Source organism: Diplotaxodon limnothrissa, linkage group LG14 (genome assembly GCF_057381915.1).
Source record: "Diplotaxodon limnothrissa isolate DT_005_m linkage group LG14, D_limnothrissa_male_GT1.1, whole genome shotgun sequence".
Classification (NCBI taxonomy): Eukaryota; Metazoa; Chordata; class Actinopteri; order Cichliformes; family Cichlidae; genus Diplotaxodon; species Diplotaxodon limnothrissa.
Genome location: NC_140609.1, coordinates 26,976,787 through 26,997,485, shown reverse-complemented (window position 1 = coordinate 26,997,485; position 20,699 = coordinate 26,976,787). Strand labels below are relative to the sequence as shown.

General features: G+C 38.7%; 3 protein-coding genes across 4 annotated transcripts; all 3 read right to left on the bottom strand.

Moving 5' to 3' along the window:
• Positions 1 to 3,108: 3,108 nt before the first annotated feature.
• Positions 3,109 to 7,079, bottom strand: LOC146618976 (extracellular calcium-sensing receptor-like). Its single transcript, XM_085370143.1, has 7 exons — positions 7,056 to 7,079; positions 6,732 to 6,916; positions 6,254 to 6,551; positions 5,230 to 6,021; positions 4,912 to 5,139; positions 4,591 to 4,714; positions 3,109 to 4,022 (listed from the first exon to the last, which is right to left on the bottom strand). Exons 1-7 carry the CDS (start codon positions 7,077 to 7,079, stop codon positions 3,109 to 3,111), a joined length of 2,565 nt encoding a protein of 854 aa, XP_085226269.1.
• Positions 7,080 to 9,142: 2,063 nt separating this feature from the next.
• Positions 9,143 to 12,330, bottom strand: LOC146618975 (extracellular calcium-sensing receptor-like). 2 transcript variants are annotated; one of them, XM_085371686.1, is made up of 6 exons: positions 12,125 to 12,270; positions 11,710 to 11,995; positions 10,770 to 11,594; positions 10,445 to 10,675; positions 10,189 to 10,312; positions 9,143 to 10,056 (listed from the first exon to the last, which is right to left on the bottom strand). In XM_085371686.1, the coding sequence occupies exons 2-6, from the start codon at positions 11,959 to 11,961 to the stop codon at positions 9,143 to 9,145; spliced, it is 2,346 nt and encodes a 781-aa protein (XP_085227812.1). In that variant the 5' UTR covers positions 11,962 to 11,995; positions 12,125 to 12,270. The 2 variants fall into 2 exon arrangements, with proteins under 2 accessions (XP_085227812.1, XP_085227811.1); XM_085371685.1 differs by having other exon boundaries at positions 9,143 to 10,312; positions 12,125 to 12,330.
• A 452-nt stretch (positions 12,331 to 12,782) lies between these two features.
• Positions 12,783 to 16,242, bottom strand: LOC146618974 (extracellular calcium-sensing receptor-like). Its single transcript, XM_085370446.1, has 6 exons — positions 16,085 to 16,242; positions 15,711 to 15,999; positions 14,660 to 15,466; positions 14,338 to 14,565; positions 13,812 to 13,935; positions 12,783 to 13,681 (listed from the first exon to the last, which is right to left on the bottom strand). The coding sequence occupies exons 1-6, from the start codon at positions 16,219 to 16,221 to the stop codon at positions 12,783 to 12,785; spliced, it is 2,484 nt and encodes an 827-aa protein (XP_085226572.1). The 5' UTR covers positions 16,222 to 16,242.
• Positions 16,243 to 20,699: the final 4,457 nt, after the last annotated feature.

Here is a 20,699-nt window from a genome sequence, read left to right as displayed (position 1 = left end):
GACCCAGCAGAGGATGTACTTCCTGAGACAACTGGGGAAGTACAGTCTTCCACAGGAGCTGCTGATCCAGTTCTACACTGCGGTCATTGAGTCTGTCCTGTGCTCCTCCATCACAGTCTGGTATGGTGCAGCCACTAAACAGGACAGGAGCAGACTGCAGCGGACTGTACGGGCAGCAGAAAGGATCATCGGCGCCCCCCTGCCCTCCATCCAGGATCTGTACCTCTCAAGAACCAGGAAACAGGCAGGGAAAATCATGACAGACCCCTCACACCCTGGACACAGACTTTTTGATCTGCTGCCCTCTGGCAGACGGTACAGTAGCCTGCAGACCAGGACCACCCGACATAGGAACAGTTTCTTTCCCCTCGCCATCTCCCTTCTAAACAGTTGACCTGTCGCACTGCTCCCACTGCCAGACTGCAACTGCACGTTATGTACATTCTGTAGTATTCATTCCACCTCATTTGATTTCTGTACTTTATGTATATAAGTTCTTTATAGTTGGTTTACACAGCTTTGTGTATGTATGTGTATGTATGTGTATATATAGACACGTTTGCGTGTGTGTGTGTGTGTGTGTGTGCGCGCGCGCGCGCGCGCGCGCGTGTGTGTGTGTGTGTGTGTGATTTACATTGCTGTGCTTGAGAGCCACCATCTACCGGAACCAAATTCCTTGTATGTGTCTCCACATATACTTGGCCAATAAACACGATTCTGATTCTGAGTTGTTTTGTTTGCTACGAACTTTGACAGCCCTATTAAAGATTAATATCAGTCTGTACATGCTGCTGATAGCTTTTCTTCAGATTCTTTAATTCTCACTCGCTTTTGCAACTTTGTACTTATGTGTTACTCGCAGCAACAACTCCACCTCATTGTTAGTCCATTTAAAAAACTCAGTGCTTTTCCTCAGCATTCTGCCGCGAAATTTTAAAGAGCCGGAAAGTAAATAAGTGGCAGAATAAATGCGTTTCATGCATGTGCATTACTGGAAGGTAAGTGTTTTCGGCTGTTTCAATGTGGACACACAACTCTGTGAAAACCACTGAAAACGATAGTGTGTACACGGAGCGTTTTCAGATGAAAATGCCATTTTCAAATCTATACGGGCTAGTGTGGACGTAGCCTCAGCACCCGAGTGCCTTCATTGCTATCTTTGGTGAGTTCAACCATGTCCCCTAGGGCGCTACACAGCCAACTTACACACTATGTGGTTTGTCCCACCAAGAGGGAGAGGAATTTGGACCTACTGTATGCTAACGTCAAGGATGCATGCAGTTCTTCCCCCCACTGGGTAGGTCAGATGATCACCATATCCACCGCTATGTGCTTATGGTGAAGAAGGAGCCTGTGACTACTAGGAGTATTAGGAGGTGGTAGGGAGAGGCTTTAGCAGAACTACAGGGCGGTTTTTGAGATGACAGACTGGGAGACACTCTGTGAACCCAAGGGTGAGGACATCAATGGACTTAATGAGTGTATCACTGACTACATAACCTTCTGCACCAACTCCATTGTCTCAGCTCAAACTGTCCATTGTTACCCAAATAATCTTATAGAATTCAACATTAGGTGAGAAGGAAAATGGTGATATTTTATTAAGCTGTAAGTGGCATTGTCTCCTACCTTCTGTATGTCTCGTCATACCTTGGGTCTGAACGATCAGTCACAATTTGTGAATGAAAAGAAATTCCGTTCTTTGAAATCAACAAAACCTGTAACTACTACTAAAAAGTTTCTTTAAATATATTGTCGACCTGTAAAACCAGCACCCCAATACAGGAAGTCTGGATTGACTCTGTTTAAAACCTACTGTGTATTACTCAGTAGGTTGTGCAGAGCTTAGAGCCGATGGGTGAAGGGACTTCCTCCAGACTAACTGCCTCTAACCCCCAGGTTTCTACCCTGCCTACTCTGATAAAAAAAAAAAAACCCTGGAGCTAAAAGTAGCCTTGCAGGCCCAGTATTTACCAGCAACACCTGTTGCGGCAGCTTTCATCTAGATCAATGCTCTTGGAATATGGCTGAGTTTGATTAGTGGTCTGAACAGTTTGCCCCAGGGGTCTGTTACTTTTAAAAGGCTGGAGTAACCTGTAGTATTTATACTAATGTAGATTAATACTCAGATTTTTAATATTACTGTTTCACAGTGGGTTAAAAAGGAAATGTCCGCAATTTACTTTTTAAATGTGGGATATTTTTATTAAAGCAATTTAGCAGGAGCAATGAAAAAGCAGATTCAAATAATATCAATTGAATATTAATATTAATATTATCTCTTCAGTGTAACTATAACCCATTAGGAGAGGAGCCAAGTCCAGTAGGAAACAATGGAAATGCAAATCCTCTTGCATGTATACTCTAACACAACAAAAATGAGCAGAAAAAAGTCAAAAATTATAAATCAAATTAGTGAGTCCACAGACCGAATCTTCAGATGATGTTGTCTGCTCATTGCGAGAACTAGAAGAAGACACAGCTCCAAATGTTCCTGGGTACCCCCTTTTATACTCATTTGTCAATTTGATTTGCATACCCCTCTCTCTCTCCCTCTCTCTAGACATCCAATCACAGATTCTGACATACAATCACTCAATGTCAGTCTCTCTGAATTTTCACCCGCTTTTAATGAGGACAAAGGTTACTTCATTAATATGAATTCATCACATTTTTTTTCTTTTCTATTTGCTGCTTTAATAAGAAAAGTCAATAATTCCATGTGAATGTTCAGTTACATATTAATATTCTCACTTCATGTCTTGTTCAATTTATGCTATTATCTTCAGTCAGATTTACCATTAGCTCAATCTCACATGAGCCTCCATTTCAACATGATCTTCTTTTAATTCATGTACAAAGGAATACTTTTTGTCACTTTTTCTCTTCAAAACTCTCTGTTTGTCAATCATAATATGGTCTCTTTTTTTAAATTAAATCATGCATGTTAAAGGCAGACATTGTTAAAATATTTGCTTAGTCATTTTGACCAAGCATGTCTGAGCAATGTGTTATGGTTGCATTTTTGCATTCTCTGCTGGTACAAACAAACCAAGCACAGAAGCACGTACACACACACAAACAAAATAATTATTTATTTATTTATTTTCATGATGGCGATCGTGGACCCTTCCCCATCATGTTCTTTTTCGTGTTCTTTTCTGGTTTCAGTAAGATGATATAACACTTTGGAAAAAAAATGCAAATCAGCAGTCCAAAGCTGGAGGCAAGAATAGCAAATATTTCTACAGCAACACTGAACTTCCCCGGAGAGCTGACATATGCTGGAATAAATGTGATCCACACTGCACAGAATATCAACATGCTAAAGGTGATAAACTTGGCTTCATTGAAATTATCAGGCAGTTTTCGAGCCAGAAAAGCAAAAATGAAACATAAGACAGACAAAAGTCCAATGTAGCCAAGCACAGCCCAGTAGCCCACAGATGTGCCCAGAGCACACTCTAAAGTGATCTTGTCTTTAAATTCCTTAAAATTCTTAAATGGAAAAGGAGGCGAAACTGTTAACCAAATGATACATATGATAACTTGTATAAGAGTAAAACTTGTAACACAGAGTCTCTGCTGTGTAGGTCCAAACCATTTCTGAACATTACTACCTGGACGTGTTGCCCGGAAAGCCATCAAAACAACCATTGTTTTCCCCAGAACACAAGAGATGCAGAGCACAAAGGTGATCCCAAAAGCTACATGTCGCAGCATGCAGGACCATTCAGAGGGCTGACCAATGAATGTCAGAGAACACAGGAAACATAATGTCAAAGAGAAGAGCAGCAGGAAGCTCAGCTCAGAATTGTTTGCCCTCACAATAGGAGTTTTCCTGTATTTGAAGAATATTAATGCCACACCAGTAGTCATGCATGTTCCAAATAAAGATGCAGCAGTCAGGAGTGCTCCCATAATTTCTTCATATGATAGAAACACTGCTTCCTTCTTTATGCACGTGTCTCTTCTTTCATTTGACCAAAATTCAGGGGGACATCTCAAACAGGTAACAGAATCTGCAAATTAATGTTAACACAATGTTAGAATTCTGGAGATTTACTAGATTTATGCGTTTGAATCTACTTTACAGCATATTATACTCACTAGCACACTAACTACAGTATTACTCTACATTGGTCAGGCTACTGCTAAAGCTACACAATGAGAAGATGAGAAAAAATGTGTTGACAATGCTTTTGCACAGTCAATATGAAAAATGGTAAATAAGTCACTTCAAACATCGTTGACCATTTTTCAGTAAAACTGACACTGTTTCTGAACAAACTGCAGCATCAAGAAATTACATGCTGTGGTATAAAGCAACTGGTGCTGGAACAACAGCGAAAGTTATGATAGATAGGGCAGGTTTTGAAGCAGGGAGTGTGCTCATATTATTCACAGTAGGCTGAAACAGCCCCATATTTCACTCTTCATTTGCTTTATGTATAGAAAAAAAGAGCATAATTATTCAAATTTTTTGAGGGGTTTCCTCAATGTTGCGAAAGAATGAAAAAATATGCTGGAACATGAACAGTAATATTGCTTGTAGTTCATTAAAGTTTTTTTATTGAAATATTACCACACCTGTAGTGTTGCTTATCTCTCCCTCTGCACATCTTATACAGTCATAGCAGCAAACAGGCCTTCCTTTCTGGAGAACCTTGCGTGTTCCTGGGGGACATTTCTCACTGCAAACTGACACAGGCACCTGCATGAATAAATGTACAATAATAACCATGGATAAACTGCATGTATGATGATCTTTACAATCATTTCTTAATTTTATATGCATATTTTATATTTATATGCATGAAGTTCAAATGTTTTAAAATAACACCTGGTTATAATTAATTCTTTATTCTTAATAAGCTTATTATTTGTACTCATTGTTTATTGATCACTCACCTGCTTTGAGTTTCTTGCCCAGATTAAAGAGTTATTTTGCAGAGTCAGCTGTTTGCCTGGAGAAAGTGATGCATCATAAAGGCCAACTGTCACAAACTCCACAATGCTGTTTTTTCTTGGCTGCCAGTTTATAATTTCATACTTTGCTGCTGGATCTCCATTCTCATCAAAGTAAACCTCATCTCCTTCTTTTGTTTTGAAGTAAATTTTTAGAATGCGCTGCAAAATCTAAGAAGACAGGCAGTCTGTTAATTTATTGAATCTCATTTTGTAACACAGACAGCACAACTGCTACTTTTTGTTTAAATGTAACCTCACCATGAATGGATCTAGTTGCACATTTTTCTCACATGTTTTATTACAATTGAGGATATTGTGAAGGGCATGGGCCACTGCATACACTCCTTTATATACATTGTTAAAGATAGGCATGAGTGACATATCAGTGAAACTGTTTTTAACTCCAGTAAGATCTTCATGTCCGGTACACTCTCTCGGATTTTCTGCTGTTGACTTCAACTCCTTGAACTTACAGTTAAATAATGCCTCCCAGAACTCAGTAAACAAATCATTAGATGAATTAAGAAGTTTCACATTCAGCATGAACTCCTTCAGGCCAGTGACGTGTGATTTGGGAATGGAAAGACCAATGGCACCATCCAGTATGTGATGTATATCCATTTCTGCGGTTTGAGAATCAAATATCCAAGACTCACTGCCTATCCACTGATAACCAGTGAGGTTGTTGAGAGAAAACTCATGTAATAGCACATCCATATCAAAGTGGGACAGAAAGCCAACAATCACCTTGGAGGTTGAAGCTTTTATAATGTCAATGATCTTTTGAATTTTTTCATAGGGATCTGTCCTAAAAAAAGATACAGAATATTCCAGACAGATGCCCAGCTGCTGTGCAGTTTCTGTGAATGTTGCCATGCCTTTATTTCCATAATCATCATTGGTTCGAATAGCTCCAACCCAAGTCCATCCAAAGTACTTTACTAAATAGACCAGGGCTCTGCTCTGGTAGTAGTCACTGGGTATTGTTCTGAGGAAGGATGGGTACTTGGTTTTGTCACTGAGACAAGCACATGTGGCAAAGTGACTCATCTAAGCAAAAAGAAAAAAAGAAAAGAAAGAGAGATTATAGTCACACTGACCATTAAAAATAGAAAAAAAATGTTGCACACATCCACATTTAATTTCAGTTTTCACTGTGTTAAGCACATTATATCCCTGCAAAGAGGGTTATCTAAAATGGAAAAATACAAAGAAAGCAGAACTTTTAAAGAGTCACATTTGTGTTTCCAGAAAAAAAAATATTTTTAGCTATTCTACCCACCATTGGTATATAAAATGGCCCAATTACGGTAGCTATTGCCATGCAAGGAGAGGAAGAAGTCTCTCCCATTATAGCCTGCACTTGTGCTGGTTTGGTACAAGGGGCCTCAGGTGCTGTGAAAATAATTTGATTACCATTCATCAAGGCTAGTGCAACTTTTATGCTTTGGGCAATGGAACCACAAGTATCATACATTTTATAGCCCAGAGAGACTCCTGGCAGTAGGTCTGTACTGTTATTAATCTCCTCAATGGCAAAAAGCATAGCCTGGGCGACCTGAAATTCCCTGAAATTCAAACTTCATTGAAAAAATGAAAAAGTTGACATAAAGACAATAGATTACTAACACATAAAATACTGAAATCAGTCAGTTATATGAAAATTGAAAAACAAGATAAAAGCAAGAAATAAAAGGATGAATTGTTTTATGTCTTAGATCATTTATCTATTTTAAATTTATTTTTATAATGTTATTTACCTCGTGCATTGAAGTGGCAGTGGTTTCTGCATGTAGGTATCCTTTCTGTCATTCCAGCTACTGTGAAAAGAGAACATCCCCCCCAGTATAATGTCCCCATCCCTAGATAACTGGGGATTCTCAGGATCCCCTCTTCGTATGCACACAGGTTCTTTTGCCTGAGAGAAAGATGCCACCAATAACAGTTGGAAAAGTGCCCACCCCTGTTCTGGCCACTTCTGTGTAAATGACATGCTGTCTGTAAAAAATAAACCACTGGGTGGCATTGCAAGTAACCTAGTCTAAGTGAAACATGCAGACTTTATTTATACATTTTGAAGCAGCAAAAATGAATAACAGAACCATCATGCTTCTTCTATGTGGAACAAAAGGAGGGGCCAGAGGAGTGGCCCTGCAAAACACTACTGAATTATTGTAAATGTCCTCTCTGTATTACCATGCCCATAAATTACCATAAATTCATTGTTTTCAACTTTCATTGATTCGGATGCAATATAATATTTATCATTTCAATAGGTCCATGTAGATTCGAGAAAATCAGACGTTTGTGAGCCTGATAAAGTTAGCCATATGATTTCCTTTCCTTTTACTTCAACATTTTCAATTGGTTTTTCAATTATTTGTACAATAGGCAAACAGGAAGAAAAATTTCAGACATGTTTTTATTCTGGTTTATACAGCTTTTGAGGAGTGAAGCTCTTCAGTTCAGTTTAACTCAGTTGATACCTAGTATGATACCTAGTAGTTCACTAAGCGTGAACCATGTCAGGCCCTGGTGCTGTCCAACTCTTCATACTGGAGACCCTGTCTTGGATATCTGCCACTGTGATGGTTACTGGTCCCTGTCTCAGATCCCCTAGCCACTGAGCGTATTTTAAGTCGCGTCCTTCTCCCATATGTTCTTTCAGTATTGTTCCGACTCCATCATCCTATCTTTCAAGTCAGTTCCTTTCGCACTGATGATGTCTTCCCCCTGACCTGTCATCCTGGCTACCCCTTACCATAGCATGTGCATTGTACCTTGTCAATCTCTAACGGTAAGTATACGGTAGGCTTGCTTAGTATTATTCTTATAATTCTCAATTCTTATAATTTGCTTTGTTTCTTGTTTCTTGCATTTTACACACCACTGTTCCTTGTGAAGTTTGCACACAAGAATTTCACTCACATGTACAGTGTACCAGTAATGTGAAGTGACAATAAAAGTGATTTGATTTGATTTGATCCTGGACAGGGAGGAACGCTGGTTTGAGCGGGAAGTCAAGGGAAGCCATTTACGTGAAAAGGGAAAGACCATCTCTGAATCAACTCTGAATTGTACTCATGGCCATTGATCATTGGTCTTTGATCAATGGTCGTTGATCAGTAGTTGTTGATCAATACAACTTTTGTAATAAACCATCAAGATTTCTATTGGACCCTATTACTACAAGACTGCTCACAGAAGTCTTACCACTACTTAATGCTTCAATCTTAAATATGATCAGTCTATCTCTATTAATGGGCTATATGCCCTAGTCATTTTTCAGGGCAGTAATTAAACTATTACTTTAAATGTCATCACGCGATCATTTGAACTAATTGAAGGCCAATCTCAAGCCTTCCTTTTTTCAATTATTTAAAAAAGATTAGTTGTTAAAGACCTAACTGATAATCTGCAGTGGGATAGTTTATTGAAAGAGTGATAGTCATGTTTCAGAACTCACCACAGTAAGGAAATAAACCTCGGCTCCTGGTGGCTTTCTCATGATGCATGTAGTGTTTTTTCTGCACACACTATGTGTTTATACACCACTCTGCATTTAATCATTAATTATAATGAATCTCTGACTCTCTTCCACAGGTTGTTTGTTAAAGAGTGTTTTTTCCTTATCACTGTCACCAGGTGGTTGTTGAATTGTTGGGGTTTTCTCTCCATTATTGCAGGGTCTTTACATTATATTATATAAAGTACCATGAAGTGACTGTTGTTGTGATTTGGCACTATATAAATAAAACTGACTTGAATTGAATGGAATTTTGATACATACACAGTCTTGGAGTCTGTCATTATTCACTTTTTATGGGTGCGCAAAATAACACAACGGAACATTCAGAATTTATCAAAACTTTATTTGTACAAATATTAATTAAGGGAAAGAAAAATGTAAAAAAAAAATCAACGGAACTTTTTACATGGAAAAGAAATTACAGATTTTGTTGGGAATATTTAATATACGATATAGAGCTTGTAGGAAGGACTATAGTTATTTGCTTCTTTCTTTCCTTCTTTCATGTAGTGAACCAGCATTTGTTTTTGAAACAATTAATTGCTGTGTTTTCTTAGATGTCAGTGGGTTTTGAATTATTTGAACAATATTTAAACTATAGAAAGGACAGATTCAATTTTGGTTTTTTTTTTTAGCAACCTCTCAGATCGTTCTTGAGGTCCCTTTACTCATCAGGTGTTTCTTTGTATTGTTTTCAGGTTTTAATAAAATAATGTAACACTTTGGCAAAAAAATGCAAAATAACATTCCATAGCTTGAGGCCAGAATAGCAAATATTTCCACAGCAACTGTGAATTTCCCAGGAGAGCTGACATAAGCAGGTATAAAGGTTAACCACACTGCACAGAATATCAACATGCTGAAAGTGATAAATTTAGCTTCATTGAAATTATCAGGCAGCTTTCGAGCTAAAAAAGCAAGTACAAAACATAACATAGCCAGCAGCCCTATGTATCCTAACACAGTCCAGAACCCTAGAGGTGATCCCAGGGCACATTCAAGTATAATTTTATCTTTGTAGTAGTTCATATTTTTGTAGGGGAATGGTGGATTTATTGCTAACCAAACTAAGCAAATCAAAATCTGTATGAGAGTGAATGCTAGAACACTCAGTCTTTGCTGTACAGGTCCAAACCACTTCTTAACATTACTGCCTGGAAGTGTAGCCTTGAATGCCATTACAACCACTATCGTTTTCCCCAGCATACAAGAGATGCAGAGCACAAAAGTTATGCCAAATGCTGTGTGTCGAAGCATGCAGGACCATTCGGAGGGCCGGCCAATGAAGGTCACAGAACACAGGAAACACAGAGTCAAGGAGAAGAGCAGCAAAAAGCTGAGCTCAGAGTTGTTTGCTCTGACAATAGGAGTGTGTCTGTATTGGAAAAATATTAGGGCTACAGTCATTGAGATGCACGCACCAAAGAGAGAAAAGGAGACCAACAGTATACCCAATAATTCTGTGAACGTGAGGAACTCAATAGCTTTCATTTCACAATTATTTCTCTCTTCATTGGACTTGAATTCAGGAGGGCATTTGTCACATTTCACTGCATCTGAAAACATAAATATCTTCATGATGTACACCACATACATCTTTAAATAGACCAGTAAAGTGCTGGCAGTGATTTTGCCCAACAGAAACACAATGAGCACAAGAGTAAAGGCTAGAAATCCAGCTGTCTCACTTGTAGTGTTGCTGAACTCCCCATCAGCGCAGGTGATGCAATCAAAACAGCAGATTGGCTTGCCCTTAACAAAAGCCTGACGGGTCCCAGGCAAACAACTCTTACTGCAAACAGACCTTGGCACCTGCATTATAGGGACAATATTAAAAACAATTTACTTCCAGATTTACAATTGTATACATTTAGTGTGATTGTAAAAGATCAAGCGTCAGAACTTTAGGGTTAGAAAGGAACAGTATTATCTGTGTTGTTTTACCTCGAAATTCTCTCCTGCCCAGATGGCTCTCACACCTGCTTTCATCTTAAACTCCTGACCCTCAGGCTGGGATGCATCATAGTAACCAATTGTCTTAAAAAGTATGTAACCTTTTTCACCCATCTGCCAGTTCACCAATGCATAACGTGCCACAGGTTCACCTAACTCATCAAAGACCACTTCTTCACCAGTCTTAGTTGTAAAATTGACCTTGGTTAGGTAATGCAGTACCTACAGACAAACATTAATGTTATCTGACTATGTAACAATAGTCATTAAAAATAACATTTTGCATTTAGACACAGTAGTTTCTTTTTATGTTTACCTGCCATGGTTGTACATTTTCCGTATCAGCACAAGTATTGTTCTTAAAAGGCTCCCTTTCATCTTTGCAAGTAAATAGCATATGTAGAGCATGAGCAACAGCATATGTGGCTTTGTACACATTATTTAGCAGGCTGGCATCTGACACATCTGTGAAACGTGTCTTCACATGCAGGAGAGACTCCTTTCCAGTGCAGGCTATTGTCAGATCTTCAGCATGAGTCTCTGTTTGAGGAGACAGGTTGCACCTGAACACTGTCTCCCACAATTCCACAAGGCCCTGATTCCCAGGTACGGTGGAAGGCCTGCTGCTGGCTAGGAACTCTTGCAGTCCAGGAATGTGAGCATTTAATGCTGCAAAGCCAACTGCCCCCTGAACCACAGCGTAATTTACTGGAGAGGCAATATAACGGTATGTGATCCAGCCTTCACTCCCAACCCACTGCAGGCCTGTCACATTTTGAGCATGAAGCTCTTTAAAAAGTATGTCAAGGTCTGTGCCATCAGCAAATGCCACTATTACCTTAGAGGTGGATTTCTTTATAATATTTACCACATCTAAGAACCACTTCCTTGGATTAGTTCGGTAAATGGCCACTGAGTACTCAACACACACACCTTCCCTTTCTGCTGCTTCCAAGAAAGTGGCCATACCACCATTCCCATAATCATTATTAGTTCTGATAGCTCCTACCCAGGTCCAGCCAAAATGTTTCACAAGCTTTGCTAATGCTTTGCTTTGGTAAATGTCACTAGGTATGGTTCTAAAAAAAGAAGGATAGTCTCTTCTGTTGCTAAGACATGCACAAGAAGCTGAATGACTGATCTGGAAAACAATAACATGGTTAAATGTCATATTGAGCATTGAAGACATTTAATGAAGATTATTGAATCTCAGGAAGTTTATGTGTGCATTGAGCATGCATGCCCCCAACACTCACCACGGGTATATGGAATGGTCCCATGGTGCGTGCAATGCCTATCGTGGAGGTGGATGTGGTTTCTCCTATGACAGCATGTACGTTGGAAAGTTTGTTACAGCTCCCTGCTCCACTTTCATATCTATTCATCAAGTTTAGTGATGCCCTAATAGACAAAGGTATACTGGGGCAGGAATCAAAGATCCTATAACCAAGTGTCACTCCTGGCAGCAGCCCTGAGCTGTTATTAATTTCTTCTATAGCAAACATCATAGTGTATGCATACTGAAGCTCTCCTGGGTCCAGTCTGGACAAAGAAGAAGGACCAAAGTTTTCATAGCAGAAATAAGCAAAGAGGAAGATTATATTTAAAATATAAACAAACAACCCATATTGTAATAGGATTTATAGATAAATTATTTCATCCCAGTCTTACCCTTCACACTGTATTTTTCCTGGATTGACTTCAAAAGTTGGATAAACAGTGATGGGGTTCTGATGGAAAGAAAAAATTCCTCCAATGTTGATTTCTCCCTCCTTAGAAAACTGAGACAGTTCTTTTGTCCCATAGGTCTGACACACAGGCTTCCCTTCTCTCACAGCCAGACAGGAAAGAAGTAGTAGGTTGGCTATCAGCAGCATAGTTCCTCAGCTGAATGCTTCCTAACAAATGCTCAAAGATAAGCCTCCTCAACACTGCTTTTAATATGACTTTTATGTCACAAAGCCACAGGGACTTATGGGTGACAGCTGTGTTTATTGTCTTTGTCTCTACCAATGATATTGGTTCTGCTGTGACTGACCAGTGAATAGGGATGTTAATGGGCTTAGAGGGCCTCCTACGAAAGTAATATCTTTTCATTCAACATAACCACTCTTTATACTAAGTTATTATTGTTTATTACATATTCCATCTGTGGTTCACATTTTAACATCGTACTAAAGAGTAAAACATAAACAAATGCAATACATATTTGAATTACTGGTTTCCAGGACCAATATATAAAGTAATAAATTGATCAATGATTGTATACAAATTAAAATAAACAAATCTTAAAGATGGAGTAAGCAAACCCTTGTGCATTTATTATTTTTTAATGGTTTCTCCCCATCATATGTCTTTTTGTATTTCTTTCGGGTTTCACTAATAAAATATAACATTTTGGAGCAAATATACTGAAAAATAACCCAAAGCTTGAGGCCAGAATAGCAAATATCTCTACAGCTACAGTAAATTTACCAGGAGAACTGACATATGCTGGGATAAAAGTGACCCAGACTGCACAGAATATCAACATACTGAAGGTGATGAATTTGGCCTCATTAAAATTATCAGGCAGCTTTCGAGACAGAAAAGCAAGGATAAAGCATAGCAAACTGAGAAGTCCTATATATCCTAAAACAGCCCAGAATCCTAAAGGTGAACCTAAATTACACTCTAGTATAATCTTTTCAGTGGCATGGACTGTGTTTTTGTAGGGGAATGGTGGAGCAAAAATTAACCACAGCACACAAATCAGCAGCTGGAGTAAAGTAAAGCTGAGCACACTTGTTCTCTGAAGTGCAGCAGAACACTGAGGAACTGTTTTTGCTGGCCTTGTAGCCTTAAAGGCAATCACCACTGTTATAGTTTTAGCCAAAATGCATGACATACACAAGGCAAAGCTTGCGCCAAAAGCTGTGTGGCGTAGCATGCATGACCACTCAGTAGGCTGGCCAATGAAGGTCAGAGAACACAAGAAACACAGAGTTAAGGAGAAGAGCAGCAGGAAGCTCAGTTCAGAATTACTGGCTTTGACAAGAGGTGTGTGACGAAACCGAAAGAAAACACATGACACTGCCAATGTTAAACTTGCTCCAAACAATGAGAAAGCGGCGAGTAGGCCCCCCATAGTTTCTCCAAAAGACAGGAACTCAATCACCTTTGGAACACAGTGGCTGCGATCTTCATCCGACCAGCACTCCAGCGGACATAGTAAACACACTGCAGAATCTGAGTAGAAAGTGTCAAACATAAAAAAGTATTTTGATACACCTAATACTGAAATAAACACTTCCTAGTAATGTATCAACTTATTAACACTTTTTTACATAGTAAAAATGACAGGAAATTTTCTACACACTGTTTGAGTTGCTAATCTCTCCAGCAGCACAGGCAATACAGGAAAAACAGCAGATGGGTTTGCCTTTAATTGCAGCCTGGCGGAAACCTGGCGGACAGCTCTCACTGCAGACAGACAATGGCTTCTGTAACAACACCACAACTCAAAGGTCACAGTTTGTTCCTCTTGTAATCCACATACTGAATTTAGATTGTTCAATTTATTTCACATTAATAATATTGAAGAAAGAAAAACATACAAACATGCATTTAACCTTCAGACCATTATTTTACTCATTATTCTGCATCAGAGGGGAAAATTAACATAAAAATAGTTCTGAAGCTGTTATGTTAACATTGTTATTGAAAATTAACATTGAAAATTAAGGATTATACATATCTGTGTATGTGGGAGAGATTGTTTTTATTTGCTAAAGTTCAATATTAAAAAACTTTCTGAATGACAGTTTTTATTAATAAAATTTTAATTTTAATCAACCTGCAAAATAAGTATTAAATAAATATTCCTTGCTCTCAAATAGACTTACCATTCGGGATTCAGAAACCCATGTTATATTGATTCCATTCACGGCAAGCTGACTTTCATTTGGTAGTGAAGCATCATAGCTCCCTACAGCCACAAAAATTATATCTCCTGCTTGGTTTCTCTGCCAGTTCACAAGTTCATACATTGCTGAAGGGTCTCCATTTTCATCAAAATATACTCTTTCTCCCGACTGAAGAGTGAAATTGACATCTTGGAGGTGTTTCACAATCTACCAATCCAAAACGAGGGTTGGTAACTTAGCATATATAGAATTCTAGATCAAATAAATACTTTTTCTACGATTTTGTAAGGTAATGTCTTACCTTTTTTGGCTCTAAATGATCCTTCCATATACATGACTGATTCATGGCTTTAGCACTTTGACCACAATTTAACAAGTTATGCATAGCATGAGCTATGGCATACACAGCCTTGTACACATTGTTAGATATCCTTAGTTGTGATACATCCGTAAAAGGATTGTTTATGTCCTCTAACTTCTCAGAGCCAGAGCACTGAATCTGACCAGGCAGCCTGGATTGAAAACTGCAGCCAAAAACCGTTTCCCAGAACTCTCTTAGCACACTATTCTGAGGATCCTGACTTGGGTTAACCTGTAAAAGAAATTCTCGCAGGCCTGCAATCTTTGCCTTTTTGATAGTGAAGCCCAGAGACCCTGTCAGTATGCCAGAGTACCTCTTAGTAGTCAAATGACTTGCTGTTATCCACGATTCACTGCCCACCCACTGCAACCCAGTCAAGTTCTGCTTCAGAGCTTCCTCCAGCAAAATGTCCATCTCACCCTGGGCAAGAAAGGCAATCAAAACTCTTGCACTGCCACTACGAATCACTTCAATCACCCTTGCAACCTCCTCACTAGAGTCAGTCCTTGAAATGGCCTCTGAATATTCAACACAAACCCCTTCCTGACTTGCTGCTGTGATAAAAGTTGCCATCCCATTGTTGCCATAATCATTGTCACTTCTGACTGCCCCAACCCATGTCCATCCAAAATATTTTACCAGTTTTGCCAGGGCCCTGCTCTGATAGTAATCACTGGGGATGGTTCTGAAGAATGAAGGGTAATCCTTTCTGTTACTCAGACAAGCACATGTGGCAAAATGGCTGATCTGAAATGAAGTAAAAGAGAAAAACAAAAACAAATTGACAAGTAAGTGGGAAGAGATTTACAGTTGGGTCTTCAGAGACAAAACAAAATGTTGTTTCTGGCTTGTAACTAAATTTAATGTAAAGCTTGGAAGCCTTAAATCTAAGATTCACATAAACCTGTAAGTGACCAAAAAAGTTACTAAACTTCAATTTTTGGAGAGAGTCACATTATAAAAAATTGACACAAATATTATAAATACTTACTACTGGTATTTGGAAGGTCCCACAAATTTGTAGCATCACAATGGTTGAGGAAGACTCAGAAGCTCCAATGATGACATGAACAGATGAATGACTGCTGCAGGTTTTCTCTGCTGTCCTTTCCTGTCCATTTAGTAAACCCATCACTGCACGTGTTGAAGGCAGTGTTGAACCACAGCTGTCAAATATCTTATAACCAACTGAAATATTAGGCAGTAAAGTGCTGCTATTGTTGATCTCTTCTACTGCAAAAATCATTGTTTGGGCAAAACAAAATTCTCTCAAATTTATCCTGAAAAGAGTAAAAAAAAGTGTTTTAAAAAGTGTAATGTAAAGCTCTTCAAGTCATGAACCCTGCAAAGGGAAAAAAGACAAACCTGGAGCATGTGAGAGTTTCTGGAGTATGAGTCAGGGAGAACGAAGGCTTTGAGATTTGGCTATGGATAGAAAAAGCTCCTCCAATAGTAATATCCCCTTTCTTAGTCAAAAGAGGAACCTCTGGACTTCCCAGCATTTCACAGAGAACAGTATTTTCCTCTGCTCTGCAGACTCCCATAAATAAACCCCAAAATAACACTCTGAATGTGCAGTCATACATCTTTTACAGACAACCACACTCATGCATGTACAGCCCTGTACTCTGTTTTGATATTACTGACCAAGCATGTGTATTCTTTAATGGGCAGAGCTTTATAGAGCTATAATTGATGAAGCCTGAGGTCCTCCTATCATATCACAGTATGACATACATTGTCACACTGTTTTGCGATTTTTATGGGAGACAGCTTTTTTTTTTTGAGTCACCCTTACCAGAAAATGCATATATTTTAAGCTGTCTTCTTTGGAAACATTTGATATAATAATAGTGTAAATTGTTTTGTAAATTGTGTAAATTGTTATAATAGTGGTAATTGAAACGATTTAATAATTTAAAAACATTAAATTTTTGAATGACACAAGACTCCACGTGGGACCATACAACTCAACACACACAGAGCTAGATATTCTAATTCAGCTGCACAGTTTTCTTTATTAATTGATGGTTCAAAACAGGAACCATTTGGCAGTGTGATAAAATCAACACAATTTAAAATAAATACTTAATACTTAAACAGCTGTCAAACTTCTATTTAAGATATTTTAGGTGGCAACATTCCATAACCTTTGTGGTAACTAAATAAAGACTCTAAACAAGACATATATGTAAATATTTGTTTTGTAAACACACTCACACACTCACACACTTATATAGACTGATTAGTAACCCACTGGCAACCAAAAGTTGCTAGTGAAATCTGAAATTCATGAGTAGTTACTGGAGATTGCTAGCAGTCATGAAACTGGTCACAAACCGTTATGGCACTGCAGCATACGTAGCTACGGCTGGCTAGTTCCCACATTTGAAAGTTAGTATGAACGATAAAGATAAGCAAGTGACTTGCCAAGCTCTAGTTACACTGGGAAAAGGGTGAAGCAAACCAGTATGGGGCGTCGTTTGTAAACTGAAACATGCTGAAATTAACGGCAAAATTTTTCCACATATAGCTTAAAACCTTACAAAAACATGTTTTTTCGAGTCACTTTTACAACATTTACTAAAACATTTGTAACTTTTTATATTTAAAACACAATTTTAAATGTTAAATCTACATGTTAAATACTAAATCTAAATATTGTATTTAAATTTAAATGTTAAATCTAAATGTTACGGGAAACTAAATATTTAGCTAACATGCAAATTTATTGTACAGGTCAACAGAAAACCAAAATAAAAGCTTTACAAAAACCTCCGGCGCTAAAGTGTGCCGGTAGTGGTCAGGTTGTTTGTCTGCTCTTGCCTGACAGTCACATCTAACCGCCATGGGCTGCTTCACTTCTTGCCTACCAACATGTCCAGCGATTTAGCTGAAAACATCGAAAGAGCCATTTTGTTGGCCATCCAAAGGTTCAGCAGTAGTCACACTAAGCAACTGCAGTGTCCACTTTACAATCACCGCAGCATATGTCCAGCTAAATCTCTGGACATGCTGGTAGTTAATTTCAGCATGCTTCAGTTTACAAACGGCGCCCCATAAACCAGAAACAGAGAACATTTACCTTTAAAGTTTTACCTCTTGAAACATGTTGATTATAGTTATGAAGCACAACCTTTACTTTGAGGGCAAATATTCTACATTTCTGGCCTGCATCACACTTTTTCAGGTTTCGCTGTATGTCTGAGAGTACATGGTAAATGACTACTAACAGGTTGCTGCGTTTGATTCAAAATGTGGGTGACTGTGGCAATCAGCTAGAGAAAAAAGCAATCACAAGGAGCTTTACAACTGAAATCATGTTTATAAGTGAGTACAAAATGTATTGTTGACATCTTTGGACTTTATTGTAACTCGTTCACATAGATACTGTAGTTAGTTGCATAGCCACTGTGACTGACAGGTGTCCTGACAGCAGTGGTGAGTGAAATGTTAGCATTATTATAGCATTAACACAGAAGTCACATTAATCTTGAGGTTTTAAAATGCAGTCCAAAACTAATGGGTGACATCATGGTATCATAGTGGCGATGTCTATGGCTGACATTTTTTCTCTCTTTTCTCTCTGTGTGGACATGTGTGTGAGATGGTATCGTAGAAACCCATACTTTATCCACAATAGCGTAAACAAATTTTAAACAGATTTTGTACAATATCCCAATATTTTCAGAATTGGGCTTGTATGATAAATACTAACACTGAATATGGTCCGTAAACTGTTGTCTGATATACAGTGGGGCAAAAAAGTATTTAGCCAGCCACCTATTGTGCAAGTTCCCCCACCTAAAATGATGACAGAGGTCAGTAATTTGCACCAGAGGTACACTTCAACTGTGAGAGACAGAATGTGAAAAAAAAAATCCATGAATCCACATGGTAGGATTTGTAAAGAATTTATTCGTAAAGTAGGGTGGAAAATAAGTATTTGGTCAATAACAAAAATACAACTCAATACTTTGTAACACAACCTTTGTTGGCAATAACAGAGGTCAAACGTTTACTATAGGTCTTTACCAGGTTTGCACACACAGTAGCTGGTATTTTGGCCCATTCCTCCATGCAGATCTTCTCGAGAGCAGTGATGTTTTGGGGCTGTCGCCGAGCAACACGGACTTTTAACTCCCGCCACAGATTTTCTATGGGGTTGAGGTCTGGAGACTGGCTAGGCCACTCCAGGACTTTCAAATGCTTCTTACGGAGCCACTCCTTTGTTGCCCGGGCGGTGTGTTTTGGATCATTGTCATGTTGGAAGACCCAGCCTCGTTCCATCTTCAAAGTTCTCACTGATGGAAGGAGGTTTTGGCTCAAAATCTCACGATACATGGCCCCATTCATTCTGTCCTTAACACGGATCAGTCGTCCTGTCCCCTTGGCAGAAAAACAGCCCCATAGCATGATGTTTCCACCCCCATGCTTCACAGTAGGTATGGTGTTCTTGGGATGCAACTCAGTATTCTTCTTCCTCCAAACACGACGAGTTGAGTTTATACCAAAAAGTTCTACTTTGGTTTCATCTGACCACATGACATTCTCCCAATCCTCTGCTGTATCATCCATGTGCTCTCTGGCAAACTTCAGACGGGCCTGGACATGCACTGGCTTCAGCAGAGGAACACGTCTGGCACTGCGGGATTTGATTCCCTGCCGTTGTAGTGTGTTACTGATGGTGACCTTTGTTACTTTGGTCCCAGCTCTCTGCAGGTCATTCACCAGGTCCCCCCGTGTGGTTCTGGGATCTTTGCTCACCGTTCTCATGATCATTTTGACCCCACGGGATGAGATCTTGCGTGGAGCCCCAGATCGAGGGAGATTATCAGTGGTCTTGTATGTCTTCCATTTTCTGATGATTGCTCCCACAGTTGATTTTTTCACACCAAGCTGCTTGCCTATTGTAGATTCACTCTTCCCAGTCTGGTGCAGGTCTACAATACTTTTCCTGGTGTCCTTCGAAAGCTCTTTGGTCTTGGCCATGGCGGAGTTTGGAGTCTGACTGTTTGAGGCTGTGGACAGGTGTCTTTTATACAGATGATGAGTTCAAACAGGTGCCATTCATACAGGTAACGAGTGGGGGACAGAAAAGCTTCTTACAGAAGACGTTACAGGTCTGTGAGAGCCAGAGATTTTCCTTGTTTGAGGTGACCAAATACTTATTTTCCACCCTAATTTACGAATAAATTCTTTACAAATCCTACATGTGAATTCATGGATTTTTTTTTCACATTCTGTCTCTCACAGTTGAAGTGTACCTCTGGTGCAAATTACTAACCTCTGTCATCATTTTAAGTGGGGGAACTTGCACAATCGGTGGCTGACTAAATACTTTTTTGCCCCACTGTACCTTGTACTTTTCTGTCAGTGAGGCTGTACTGTGTCCAACAAACTTGATCAGTGCTGAGGAGTGATTGTTTTTAAAAGGTTGAGTGTGAACAGGTCATGCCTGAGAAAGAGGCCTGGTTCACAAGTGCATACTGCAATATTTGAAAAAATTACTTTTAACATATTAAACACAGAACTCAGTTCAGAACTGATTCAATTTAATTTTATTTATATAACAGCAATTCACAATAACAGTTGCTTCAAGGTGCTTTATATTATAAGGTAAAAAGACCCTGCAATAATCCAACAATTTGCAGGATCAGGTTCAGGTTTATGTGTTTTTTCAAGCATTTTTATTTTGTAATGACAAAGCTTTTTGACTCATGTGTACATGATAAAGGTTTGCAAATCAGAAGGCATTGTCTATACTGTAGACTATACCTATGCTAATAATAAAGTGTGACAAGTAGTTTTTTTTAGTTTAATTTATTCATATTAAACTAAAGAACGTTATATTCACTTAATTCCCAATTTAATAATGAACCAAAAAAAGTGTATCAAATTTTTATTACACATTTTTATTGTTGATTGTTATTGTTAATATTACTGACAGTGTTAGAATTAGTACACTATAAAATTATCA